This window comes from Centroberyx gerrardi, chromosome 5 (assembly GCF_048128805.1).
Source record: "Centroberyx gerrardi isolate f3 chromosome 5, fCenGer3.hap1.cur.20231027, whole genome shotgun sequence".
Classification (NCBI taxonomy): domain Eukaryota; kingdom Metazoa; phylum Chordata; class Actinopteri; order Beryciformes; family Berycidae; genus Centroberyx; species Centroberyx gerrardi.
The window spans coordinates 30,429,869-30,444,202 of NC_136001.1; the positions used below are offsets into that span (position 1 = coordinate 30,429,869).

Sequence of the window (14,334 nt, forward strand, 5' to 3'; positions counted from 1 at the left end):
GATCAGCTTCCAGGTGTGAATGTGTGTGTGAATGTGATCAGGGTGTTCCTGAAAAAGAGAGCATTGCTCTCAGTGAAACTCCCCCTGAATAAATAAAGAAAAAAGAAAAAAATAATAAAGAAAAAAAAGACCTTCTAGGATAATTCCACTCTACACGTTCCTTGGAGTTGGAATTTAAGAGCAACTGAGTGTTCATAAGCATGCCATTGTCAGTATTATTTTCAGGTATTCTTCAACAGTAGACATACCGTAGCTATGTGCTAATTTCCACGTGATTGTATTAGTGACATCCCTTTTCTTTGGAATTTAAGTACCTGTGTGTATACAGTTGGTGCAGTAGTAATACTTTTACAGTTTGACCTTATACTGTGACTGCTTTCCTAAAAATACCCTGCAAGTTATCTAAACTGGGCAGTGAATAATCATTTTTATGCATGATTTTGCAACGTTTTCTTTCTTTCTTTCCTTCCAAAATGTGTTTTGGGGGTTTTCAGAAAGAGTCATGAACAACAAGGGATTTGTCAAATGTCAGTACAGTGTACAGGACATGTGCTCAAATAGACTTTGGTCTGAGAAGGGAGTTAGCAGGGATCACAAAGCAATAGACAAAATGAAACAAAACAAAGGCTTAGTATCCATTCACATAACCAATACAAGTACAGCAGATACATGACAGGTATAAGTTACATCACAGCTGCAGGCATGTTGCACCATATGCAAAGAAACAGGAAACACATTCATTTTGGAATTAAAAGGAATTACGCATACAAAGAAAGGTCCCCCAATCTTATTAGATGAGCCCCTAATGGTATATCTAATTTTCACAAAAATGCATTGTGCAGCTTTTTTTTTCCCCCATAAGGGCTGTGATGCGACACAGCCGCTGATACATGTATATATTGAAGAGCGCAGCGTGATATTTGAAGAACACATAGCATGTTGCATTGATTTACATTACTTAAGCACGGCAGGCTGCAGCAGAATGCAGAGCAGTGGGCTGGCCTGGGATAGGAGAAGGGAACCCTCTGTTTCTAAATTTAGCTCTCGAAATACTGCAGCACCAGCCATAATCAATGGCTTATCTACGTCACAGCCCGGCCTGCCCTCCTTCCCCCCCCTCTCTGCGCTGATGGAGAGATTGTATTCTCTCTCTCTCTCTCCTCCAGTTCCCCTCAGATTGAACCGTCCCCGTTCCCCCCGCAGGGCTCTTCTGGAGAGCCGGCCTCGCTTTACCGCAGTGATCTACATCTCTGTCGCTGCCTCCGCTACGGTCCAAAACATGCTTCGGCCCAGGCGTCCTCCGCCCGTCGCCTCGGCTGAGGGGATCAGGCGATTATGTAAGAGCAGTAATGAGAGGAACTTCCTTTTTAACACTGCCGAGATGCTGCCGCAGCCCGTAAGGTTGTGGGAGGGTGTTGACCACGCGCGCGGCGTCTGATGACTTTACTATATCAATAACAATCTCTGAGACATCAATGCCTGGAATTTCCCACAGAAATGCTTGGGTTGTTATTTTTAGATGGGAGGCTTTTTGAATTATTCATAGCATTGCTCGTGCACACACACCCCTCTCTCCCCCATGTGATAACCCTCTCCCCTGTCCTCGGTGATCAGGAGAGGCTGGAATGGGGCGTGAGATTAGATGAGAGGAGCTGGAGCATGGCAGCGGTAGTGTAAGAGGAGGATGAATAGGGTTTTTTTTGGAAGGCATTGTTTTTCGGGACATTTCTGCAGTTTTAGTTATACAGACATTTCTTGGAGCCAGAGCTGCTCAGGAAGCAGGAATAATTCTCATTGGTTGAGTTAAATCTCAATGGGCAGAGGCATAGAACCATATCTAGACTGAAGCTCAGTAAAAAAAAGGCAAGAGGTAAGAGAGGAATAGTTATCAAGTTATCTAGGTTAGCTAGTTAGCCTAGCAAACTAGCCATACTAGCCTATAGCTATCTAGATAAGCTAGTAGCTGCTGACCTTCCAGGGTCAGGAATGCTATGGTCATGAATAAAGGAAAGAAGCCGTACCATTTATATTTTTATTTATATTTTAACCTTCCTTCTTTGCCATTCCAGTGAACAGTTAGCTAATTTGCACTCTGAAAAACTGGTTCTTTGGCTCCGCCCACTGACGTTCAACTCTACCAATGAGAGCCACCAGAAATAATCCAACCATCCTCCAGATCTGCCTCCGAGAAATGTTTTTATAACTAAAGCTTCATTGCTGCTGTTTTGGGCAGTGGAGAGTGGCAGGAAAGATGGGGGGGAGAGAGAGAGAGAGAGAGAGAGAGAGAGGTAGAGGAGGGAAGACATGCAGCAGAGGTTGTAATGATGACAGTTCATAGTATTTGCCTCAGACCGCTGAGCCACGGAGCAACCAATAATTGGATATTTGTGGCGGATAGACCCATTTCTGCTGACACCACAACTCAGTGTGTGAAACAGGACAGAGGGAACAAGCATCCACACACAGCTGCTGTCCAGGACCCCTATAAATAACCCAGTATTGGATTGGCAACACAGCAGCTGACTGCAAGAATGCAATATTAGCATGTAGAAATTTAGCATTAAGGGGAGTACATGCTGTGAGCACCCAGTGCTGTGGGTTTGGGTCTAGGTCTTGGCCTGCTTTGTCCCCTCTGTCTTTCTATCCGTCCCATCCACTCACTCTCCAGAAGTTCCATGAAAATAATCTTTTTTAATATACTTTATTGTGTCATCCTTGTTGCAATGTAGTTTTAATTTCCATATTTAGAGACTTATTTATGCCATTTTTTAATTTAAACAGAAAAAAAAGAAAATATGCATAAATGGGACAAATATTCCACACGAAAGATACAATATATAAAAGTTAACTCACTTATGTAGCTTCACACTCAGCTATATGCATATACACATACATGCTGTACATGCATAATTGTCATTTACTAGTCAGATTCTGATACAGCTTTGTTCTACCAAGATCCCATTTTTTAAAAATATATCTTCACTGTTTAGAATTTTAGGTTTTACATTTTTCCATTAGATATTGTATTCTAAACTACAAAGATTTGGGAACAGATCACCCTCCTGGAAATAAATCTTAAGACCGGAAAATAATCTTAAGAAAAAAAAGCGCTGGTGATGTTTTTCTCTTTTTCAGCCATTTATTGCTCTTAATCTCAAAATTGAAAGAAAGCTGGGGTTCTATTGAAGAAAAAACTGCCTTCAAAAGAGCAATCGTCTTTAATATCATTACAGTACGATTGTCCGGAATCCCTTTTAAATCATATTCCTTCCAGTTCTATTGCCATAAACCATATTCAGTGCAGCAGCAGTTTCCAGGCAACCAAGACTGTTGAATGGCGGCTAGCTGCTCTTCCTTGTGGAACCGCAGAGAAGATTTTCAGTTTCATAATCCATTTCACCCTGGATGAAATATTAATGCACACTCTGCTGGGGCTTCCCTCCCTTTTTTTTTTTTCTTCTTCCCGCAGGCAGGAAAACTCAGTTAGCTAAGGGTTCGCCTTCTCAACATCCAGAAATGCCTGGATGCTGACCCTCCACTCAGACAGTTCATATGAGGAGAGCAGAGTCTGTTACCACAAACAGATGGCCTACTTTGGGGGCACAAAATCGAATGTATTTACAAGGTGAAAAAGTAGACGTTATGCAATTGGCTCTTTAATGATTTGTTTCTGTATTTTTTGGAGATACATCAATGATCCGACTGTAGCGCTTCCTACCATTCTCTTCCAAAAATGTATTCTCCCATTCTCTCTCTTTTTCTTATTGATTGGCGAAGATGCATGGCAGGTCAAGGCTTTGGTGTGAATGTTAGTGCATTGGTGAACTGTCTCTTCCCCCAGACCTTTGCTTTAAGTGACAATGTGTTCAACTTGCTTGGTTGAATAAGGGTTAAAATGATGATGATGACGATGTGTAGTCTTTGTCTCTGTGGTTCCATGTGAGGACGCTTCTCTCTCTCTCTGCTGCGCCTCTCTGGTTTCTATTTGTGCCTTTTCTAGAGAGAAGCATCACAACCGGGCATCAGCCCAATTACAGGGCTGGAGTTGGCAGATACTGTAAAGCAGTTGGAGATACGTAAGCACCGGATGACACAGCTTGCACATATATGGCACGAAGCGAAATCCTCAAATTACATGTTGTCACCACTATAGATCATCCGTGTCCCACATGCAGTAATTAGCTTTACACAATGGCTTTTATTTCTAAGGATCTAGATGCTAGTACCCTCTAATTCAAATGTCAAAAGTCCCAAAGCCTCTGCACCCACTCAAGCTACGGTTGTTTTTTGTCCTTTCTAACCTCATATTCATGAGAATGAGATCACCAGTGAACAGAGACGTGACCAATGAAATCTTTGGGCAATTTTGTTGCTCATCATTACCGCTACATTCCCCGGACTATAAATAAATAGATGACTAAATATTTGTTTTTCCTAATCTGGCCATTATCCATCTCCAGCATTGATTCTGGCCTCCCAGTTGAGTGTAAGAGTGTTCATTATGAAAACGGAATCAGACATTGATTTGTAAATAGGTTAGAGCTGCTATGTCGGCTAAAGGATGTGGTGTAACTGCTGCATCATTAAATCAATGTTTGTTCTGTCATTTCAGGACAGTAAAGAGACATTTATCAGATTATGTTTTTCATAATTACTGGTGGACTTGAACCTAAAATGCTGCAAGTAGTGAGCACTTGCCTTAGCTCATAGATCCACCTGGATGCCCTGAGAAATAATGGTTTTGAATGCAATAAGGAGATTGAATTCATGCCATTTCTCCTCGATGTGAAAGTTTATAGCTAATGTGCGCTAACCTAAAGCGTTCTAACCTGGCCGTAGCTGTTTGAAGTTTCCTCCTCCTCCACACTGTGCTGCCAGCGGGTCGTCCCGAGCCAGACATGACTGCCCCCCCTTGATCTCTGGACCTGCACTAAAGGGCAAAGCCTTGGGAGTCAAACAAGTGGCTAGATACAGGATTGATTCTTGGTTTTCTATAAAGCAGGTTTCATGTCTGAGCCTTTGAATGTGACCCATTCATCTTTCATCAATAGCACAGCAAGCCTTTGAACAAGGTAAAAGGTATATTTGGAGTACAGGCAGAGCCATGGGCGATATACCGAGCATTTTAGAATGGACGTTGAGTAATTTTTGATATATAGTATGTATAATGGATGCAGCAAAGTGTTGCATGATCCCGGAAATGAATGTCCAAGCACCATTCTCTTCAATGAAGCTGCGTCTTTCAGATCCGTGGTTTACTAACAGGGAGAGACATTCAGGTCAACACTCCAACACACCCAAGTCCTGACGTCAAATCTTCGCTTTGTCTAAGTTACATAAACACCGAGCTTCCGGTGCTCTGCGATGAAAGAGGGTTCCTTAATTATTCCTGGCACCCGCCCCACCCCTCAGGCCGTCCTGGGCTCGCTCAGACTATACATCCAACCGTGGCACTTCTGTCCTCGGGCTTTGTCACTGAGGGGAAGGAGCGAGGCATTAGGACACACCTCAGTGGGCAATAGCAGGCCGCGGCCCGGCCCGTGGCGCCCTGACTCATCCCATTCTCCTCCACTTTCACGGGCTGACATTCCCATCAGCCCTTGCTCTTACAGCCAGCTCATTGCTTTGACATGCTGGTGAGTTGTCCAACAAATGAGGAACTTTTACCTCCGACCAGGCGGAGTGGGTGAGTTCTCGTGCAGCGCAAATCGCTGCAGGAGGCCGTGACTAAAGATCCATTAGAACTGTTTGGCCAAATAGAAAAGGCCTGACTCACTCACACAATATTTGTTTTTATGGTTACTGCCTTAAATCCGGAGCAGTTTTTTAATCTAATATTTTCTGATACATCTTTTTCGGGCGACTTGGCTGCACGGATGTAACAGATTTGCTTCAGTCTGCATAGTGAGGCCAATGCCGTTGACCTGGATGTCATCTACTGTACCACGTCTACCACACATCCTACTATGGCTCTGCTCCATTTAGCACATTGAACCCACTCCGCTCCCAATATTTCCATCTCTGTGTGACTGGTGTTGTTTTGTAAGCCCTCGGTGGTCCCAGTCACAGCTGAAGCATCACAGGGCAGTAGCACTGATTTTAGATCCGCATTCTAGGTGCCGTCCAGCCATTATTTTCAGGACTGGGGCCAATATTTAGTGCCATTGTTTTGTTTAGACCTGTGTTCAATTCTGACCATAGCAAGCAGATTTAACAACTGAAGTTGCCATTACTCGCATCAAAATAATAATAATAAAACATAACAAACAAACAAAACAGTGTTACTAAGTGGTAAAATGCTAAAACAATAATAAACAAAAGTCACTACAGCATTTGAGAAATATTCACTAGGCTTTGACTTAATTTCTTATTTATTTTTAGGGTTAGTTTTAGTTTTGGACTTTTTTTTTTGCTATTATTTACGAAGCTATATATCAAACATAGCTCCATAATAATACACAAACAGTAATATAGTAGAAACAAAAATGCAAAAGCCTGTCTGTAATACTGCTTTTTTTTTTTTTAACACTTAGATTTTATTAGGTCTTTTGACAAAAAACAAAAAAAAACAAAAAAAAAACATCATCAGAGTACAACAACATCGTTGCCAGGCATCATGGTATCCACAACATCCAGATAACAGACAATATATATTATGGATTATGAACAGCACTACATAATTTGTATATAGGTTTCCTTGATTGGTAGAGCATACAGCAGAAGGAAGGCAAGTGACATTTTAAACAGTGAGGATGAGGGGGGAAAAAGCCACCAACTACGTTCCTTATTCCAACAAATATATGTATGTAATACTGTTTTGAGTGATTAAAAAGATGACACTATAATTTTGCAGCCTATAAGCTCCTCAGGTTGAACTCTTCATTCCTTCATTCTGAAGCCTAGATGACAAAATCCCACTCACCTTTGTTCTTTAGACTAGACCTAGGAAAAGCAGTTGCAGGGGACAGTAAGGTATAATTGGACAATTTGAAGACGATACCGAACCCAGAGTCGAGACTGTCAGTGTCCGGAGCACCTGTCCACCTCTATAAATTGGGGCTTGGGGGGGGTCATCCTGCTTCGAAAAAGACGGAGCGTTCCCGATATAGATTAGAATGTAACGTCCTTTTCCCAGTCAGCACTTTAAGCTAACAAGGCGACTGAGCTTGTCAGAGCAACGTCTGAATACAATGGAGGGAGCCGGATATGATGCTCCTGGGTTTCTAGCTTCCCAGTCGGCTGCAGATTTTCTAATATAGTCCCTGCTGTTGGTGTGAATCATTTGTACCTCTCAACCTCTCAACACTTAGAGCTTGGCGACATTATGTTCCGGCCGTGGTTGATTGGAGAGTCCCCTGCCCTCTTCTGGAGTGAGTCGTGACTGATAGACCTTTTATTTTTAAACCTTTATTTATCCAGGGAAGGTTTTCAGGTTAGGAACAAAGAACACGGAAGGGTTTTGATGTTTAGAAAGTACATGGAACAAGATTTGGAATAGTATATTTCCTATTAGGCAATAGGAGTGTTTTCTAAACTGCGTCGTTGGAAGCCAATGCTGTATCTTGACAGCTGTGGGGCAAATTTAGTGCATGGGGGGCAGTTAGTATGTTGGGGGCGGGGAAAGGGATTTATCTTGGAAAGTCATGTGTGGAATCTTAAAATTCAGGTGATGTGGAATGCGGATAATTTACGCTGTCTGAATCTGGGTGGTGAAGCTTTTGGCCAAGACTTTATTTTGGTTTAACGTGTGAGCTGCATTGCATTTAAATTGCATTTTTTTTAAATTCCACACGTTACTGAATCAGAAAATACTACTTTACAGTATCGTTCCTATTTGTTTTCATCTCGTCACAATGTCCATATGGCTGTATTTATGCCATGGTGTCACATATTAGGCATTTCAGTACTAGTACAGAAGGGCCATGAAATATTTATCTGCCCTACTGATACTCCATTCAGCCTCCTTCTTGCCCTATTGTAGATTGCTGTCCTCCTTCAAATGTCAACCATGTTTGGGGAGCCTGGCATTTAGTTCCGTTGTGTTCAACAGCATATTAGCTTTTACGACACATGACAAGCCAAGCATAAGTATCATAATTATCATAGGTGTTAAATTATGAACTCCAGTCAGTCAGCATCATAAGACAAACAAACACTAGGGATGGGACGATATCCTCACCTCGCGATATGATTCGATACACGATATGGGGTTCACAATTCGATACAATCACGATACGATGTAATAAATAAAAGTTCAATGACAACAAAGTATGTCATCGCTTGCTAGAATGTAAACAACAATTTAAAAATGTCATTACAAAGTGCAAATAATATTAATAATTGGATTGGATGGAGAGCTTATGAAATTGTGATGGTCAAGCCGTCTCATTTGTGATTACTATAGCAGAATAAAATGGAGCTAATATTGCGATTCACGATACATATCGTCACATTTTTGTATTTGTGATATATTGAATTTCGATGTATCATCCCATCCCTAACAAACACCATTATAAAAAAATCTGTCGTACATTCAAAAAAGCATTAATTTAAGCTTTTTTCCTATAATAAGAAACCCTATCCTCATATAACTTACATCAGTTTGATAATACTTACTATCATGTATACTACGAATTTACATCATAAAGATTGATACCAGACTAAAAAGGCAGGTGAACCCTATTCTGCAAGTAAAGAATGTGGGTTAAGTGAGTTTAGGTGGGTTTACCCTCCACTACATCCCTGCTTTCCCTCAACTGCGTTCACTAATAAGGCTGAATAACCGCACAATATGGAATCAGCACTGTACCTCGCTTCATTCCCTAACTGCAGCAGGTTTTTGGAGGCATGTTCAGAGCGTGTGTGTGTGTGTGTGTGTGTGCATGGGGAATCTCCTCCTCAGTCCCACCCCTTCACATTATTATGCAGCCTGTGGTTAAAGGGAGGCAGCCCTGTGCCGCACCACTCCACTGTGATCAGACCACGCAGCGCTCAGCATCCTCAGCACCGCCTCCAGCCTACCGGGATAAAAGAGAAAATCAACGCTTTGGTTTCCACTGCTTTCCATTTCAGAGCTCCTGGAGAATTAAGCCTTCCGTGGCTCCCGGCTTTTAGGGAGGGAAATAGAGCCACCCTCTCTCTTTATTGAAGGGACTTTGACGCGCGATCTAAAACGCGCACCTTGACTTTTATCCCGATGTGGAGCTTTTCCCGACTTAGGAGTTATAATCATAAAACAAGTCGCTCTTTGGACTCGAGATGGGACGCGCTGTTTGCTTTTAGGATGTGTAGATCTTGGTCCTCTACACACACACTCAGGCATCCAAAGTGCTTGTAGTGAAAGACTGAGAGAGACTTTGTGTCTGAGGAGTAAAAAAAAAGAAGAAAAAAAAACAAAACTGTGGATCAAAATGGTCCAGAACGTAATTTTGGTGTTTTTCCGTAGGAGACTGAGCCAGAGGCCAGCGGTGGAGGAGCTGGAGAGTCGGAACATCTTGAAACGTAAGTAGTTTAACCGTCGGTGGATTAAATAGACCTGGACGATATAGTCCAAGAAGTTCTGGACCGCACTAGGCCCAGGCAGTCTTGATATTGTATAGATTTGGTTGCATCCCTAACGAAAAATCACTATAATATTCCTATAATACTCTTATAATAGGCTACTCCGATAGTGACTTAGCGTGTCTGTGGTAATCAATAGTGGGTTTATAGTGACCTTATCATGGTATTTTTTTACCTTCTATCACTATAATATTCCTATAGGGAATTATAGTTTTGTCGTGATATTTATTTAGTATTCGTCTAAAATGTATTATAGGAATACTGTAGTTGTTTTTCGTAAGGGAAAACTTCATTAGTGAATTGCCATGGTGATGAAGTATTCTCACTCGTCCATTCTTATTTTACAACGGTCACATTTCCAAGCATGGTGTCATATATTGTGAATAGTAAAAGTTATTGGAATCCATCGTGCCATTTTATAGCGTTGCATTCACCAGATAGTTGTTTTTTTTTTTGTTTTTTTTAATTAAAGGAAAAAAATCCCTAATGTTTCCAAGAGGCTAATTTGTGCATAGGCATCATGGGCAATGTCTGTTCTTTCAGAAACTATCCAAACAACGACACACCCCCAAAGAAAAATCACTATAATATTCATAAAATATTCCTATAGTCTAGCGTGCTCATTAGTGAGTTTATTTTATCCCCTATGGTCGCCTGTCACTATAATATTCTTGTACAGAGACTTATAGTTTTACTGTGATATATGTATAGTATCCTTGTAAAATCTACTATAGGATTACTACAGTTCTTTTTCCTAAGGGACAACACTGTTTACTGTTTTATTCAGAAGAGTATTTTTTTAGGAAGCAGATTCAGGTCTCTTGGACTGATGCCACTTCCGCTGTAACACATTTAAATCCGTGTAAATCCTGAATCAAGCTCTACAAATGCACTAGAATAATAAAGTCGAGTCCCGCATTCGTACCTCTGTGTTCAGACATGGCACCTGTGAGTCTCCAGCAGCTGTCTGTTTTATCACCGGCGCTGTCTGTCCCTTCCCAGGGCCATGTGTTCAAGCAAAACACAAACACAGCTAAGGGCCTTGGCCATCAGGAGCAGTCACCCCGAGCCTGCAGATGAAAGCCGCACCAGGTTCCACAGACACGCGCTCGTAACCCCAAACCACAGGCCGAAGTCTCATTAAAAGCATTTTCGTAAAATGCAGATCATTTAATCGCGTGTTCCCGTTCGCAAGGCTTTCATCCAAAAGCAGTGAAAGAGTGAGATTGACTCAGAGGGTGACAGGTGCCAGCCTCCTCTTAAGCTGCCAAACTAGTTCAGCAGCTCAAATATATTTTTTGGAATGGAAAAAAAGAGAGAGAGAGAGATTAAAAATAAATGAAGCAACATCGAGCGATCTTCCTGCTGTATCTAATAAAGATGAATCCTATTAGTGCCCTAATCTGCCCATGCTCTGCCTCTCTCGCTCACATACAACCAGATACTCGCTGATCCAGACTTGAAGTCAGGCCATGAGTCCTGTCCTATAAGCACAATCCCAGTCTAGCTGTTGGGACGGTTTATTACGCAGGGGATCAGACATAGTAGCTCTGTTAGTCACAGAAAATGCAAAATGTCTTTCCAAATTCCTGTATGTTCGCAGTTGGTGATTAAAATGATCCCGATTTTCGAGCAGCACTACTTTTGTTCATCGCCATGGCAATGCAGTCATACATGCAAGGACATTGGACGGATGTCGATTTTTGCCTTACGTTTCTGTTATTTTCTCCTTGGTGCCAACAGAAAGAAATGACCAGACTGAACAGGAGGAGAGGAGGGAAATCAAACAGCGGCTGAATAGAAAGGTAGGCGCCAGTAACGCCAGCTATTTCCTAACATTTCACCCACTTAACCCCACACATACAACCTATACAAGCACTGATGCATGCACACACTGAGATCCTCAAAAACACAGTGAAACCTGAATGCACCGCCTGGTATATAACAGACTTCCCACTGCTATATTGTTTATTATTTAGTTTACTGTTACTTTTACCATTACTGCTCTTTGATCCCGGGTTTACGACCGTCTCCTCTAACTCGTTTTCATTTTTTCCAGCTTAACCAGCGGCCGACAGTGGATGAGCTGCGGGACAGGAAGATCCTCATTCGTTTCAGCGACTATGTGGAAGTGGCCAAAGCTCAGGACTACGACAGACGCGCTGACAAGCCCTGGACCAGACTGTCAGCTGCTGACAAGGTATCTTCAAAACCCTGTCTGTTGCGTCTCTGTCTTTAGGCTACTGTTGAAATAGTTGTGTATTTATAGATGGGTTAATTTTTGCGGTGCTTGTATTCTTTTGCCACTGACCTTTTACATAAAACTCACATTATCTTTCGTAATCCTCAGATGTTCCTCTCTGCTTTACATAAGGCATGGTTTCCTAACCTTTTCATTTGAATAGCTTCACCACCTGTGCAACTGCTATACACTATATATAAAGAGACACACCTGGGCTTACGCTCGTCGTTGTTGTTGTTTTTCTTCTGCAGGCAGCAATACGGAAGGAGCTGAACGAGTTCAAAAGTAACGAGATGGAAGTTCATTCTTCGAGCAAGCACCTGACAAGGTCAGTGGCTTCACTCTCGGTTTGGTCTTATTGTCAACTGATGATTTCTATATCTACTTTATTTTGCAGTTTAACAATAGACATACAGACATGTGACAAAATAAAAAAAGGATAAGTAAACAAATAGACATGACGATACAAAAAAGAAATAAAAATGGGTGTGACATGGGCTGACAGACCAAATTATGGGTTATAATTAGGCATTTGCATGTGTATGTTCACCAATATCTATCTATGCACAGACATAGCAGTACGTATAGATAGAAAACTATCGTGCCTTTCATATCTCATCCCAAAAATATAACATATTATAAAATATATGATGGTAAAGTAAACTGATGATTTCTAAGAGGGTCAGTGTGACAGTGTGCAGAGACTCAAGGACATGAATTATCCTACGTTTTCACATCAATGGGTACGGACCCTGCAGAGTAGGGCCAAATTTAGCTGCATCCAACCCTCTGGAGATGAGAAAGTTGCACCCTTTCGCACCGCCTTTCCAATATAATGAATGTCCGCACATATTTAGCTTACGTTTTGCTTACGCTATATGTTAAGAATAACTATCAGCAGCTAAAAAAATAAAAAATAAATGTCCGCCCTGAATTAGCCTGGGTTGTGCTTACGCAAGACCCCATTTCCGAGGAGAAGCTATTGGCTGCTCTTAAGAGCGCTGTCCATTGGGCTATTAATAGGGCTCTGATTGATGAAACCCCTGGTATGGGAGTGTTTCAGCCCACGCTCACAGTTTCCCCTCTTTTCCCCCTTCGTACAGGTTCCACCGGCCTTAGCAAGGTTTCTTCTGTGAAGAGTTGCTGATGTTTGGTTCTGTCAGTGAAGACCTTGCATGGAGTCTTCCAGTGCCCTGGCCCACAGTCAGTGGGTGTCCTGATATTTGGGTCCAGTGAACCTTGGAGGCTATGTCTCTAGAATTGGAGCTGCCGGGAGAAGGAGACGCATGCAGCAAGCTCCACTTCTGCTCAGAGGAACATCTTCCTTAACCCTCATTTCACCTTGTCGGAGGAGCGGGAAAAAACAAGGGTCATATTTGCCATACGAAAACAAAGACTCTTTTTTTTGTTTTGTTTTTGTTTTTTTGTAAACGGACTCTTTTGGAAGATGGCCTTTTTCGATGCCACACGGGGGAAATGTGCATGTGACCAAGTCAGCCTGTCCCACTCCAGTACCAGTAGTCACATCCCCAAGCTGTGTCTGGGTCTCACCGATTCAGTTGATTCAGTTTCATATCGACAGTGTAAATGTTCTTAAACAGAAACCTTGTCTGTGTACAAGACAAAAATCCCTTTGTAAGCACTATTTATTGTCTGCACAATACAGGTTTTGAATTTGTAAGAAAACCTTGTTTGTCTTGTGTTCGGTGTGATTGCGGTGTGTGTTTTGCAAAGCGTACATACTGTCGTGACGTGAATTCGGGTGATATTTGCAGACTACACATCATAAATAGGTTGTATAATCCCTTCAAATTTATGTTCTGTGTGTTTTAATAAGCAGATACTCAACTTTACAGTTTTGCGTCAGCTGGTAGCACGACATCCCAAGTGCAAGTCTTGACAGAAAATGGTTTGACAGACCCTCTAGGAGAAAACAAGGGGCAATTAGTCTACAAGCTGTAAGCAGTGACCCATTTGTAGCCTCTTTCCGTCCCTTTTCATCATGCAATCTATTATTCCCTGACAAATTAGGCCAGTCGTCATCTTTAGGGCATTATCTCTACCTGCACGGTATTAAGCAGGTTAGTTAGGTTAATCTGCATCATGAAAAACCAGCTCACCTGACTGCATTTACCCAGTTTGGGGGAAAATTGCTGCCCTAATAACTGTTTGTGCCGCTGCGTCATGCTGGCAGAGGAACAAGAATGGAAGAAACAGGCCATTGTGTTTGGCTTATTGAGATCCCCGTGTCACACTTCTCCCCCGGCCTGCCTATTAAATACCTGCTTATTCCCTGACAAACACATTAAAATGATAGCAATTGTAGGTACATGTGAGGTCATGGAAAATCCGCTTTTCGGGAGGTAGAAGCCTCATGCTTTGGTGACATGGATTAGATTAAAAAAAGAGAAAAACAAAAAGATGCTAATATCTCGTTCAAGCGCACCGTTTAGATTGGCAGCGCAGTTTTTAGCCACATTTCTGACATCGACGCACACGTTGTGTGAGTCAGAGCCGGCAGCCTGGCACTG

General features: G+C 42.0%; 1 protein-coding gene across 1 annotated transcript in view; it reads left to right on the plus strand.

The window, feature by feature from the left end:
• The window catches only part of phactr3b (phosphatase and actin regulator 3b), a 41,422-nt gene extending 27,986 nt beyond the window's left edge, over positions 1 to 13,436 (plus strand). The window contains exons 9-13 of the mRNA XM_071906613.2: positions 9,446 to 9,501; positions 11,305 to 11,366; positions 11,621 to 11,761; positions 12,055 to 12,131; positions 12,907 to 13,436. Of these exons, the coding sequence (XP_071762714.1) occupies positions 9,446 to 9,501; positions 11,305 to 11,366; positions 11,621 to 11,761; positions 12,055 to 12,131; positions 12,907 to 12,922 (352 nt within the window). The 3' untranslated portion in view covers positions 12,923 to 13,436. The remainder of the gene's footprint in view (positions 1 to 9,445; positions 9,502 to 11,304; positions 11,367 to 11,620; positions 11,762 to 12,054; positions 12,132 to 12,906) is intronic.
• The last annotated feature ends 898 nt before the right edge of the window (positions 13,437 to 14,334 follow it).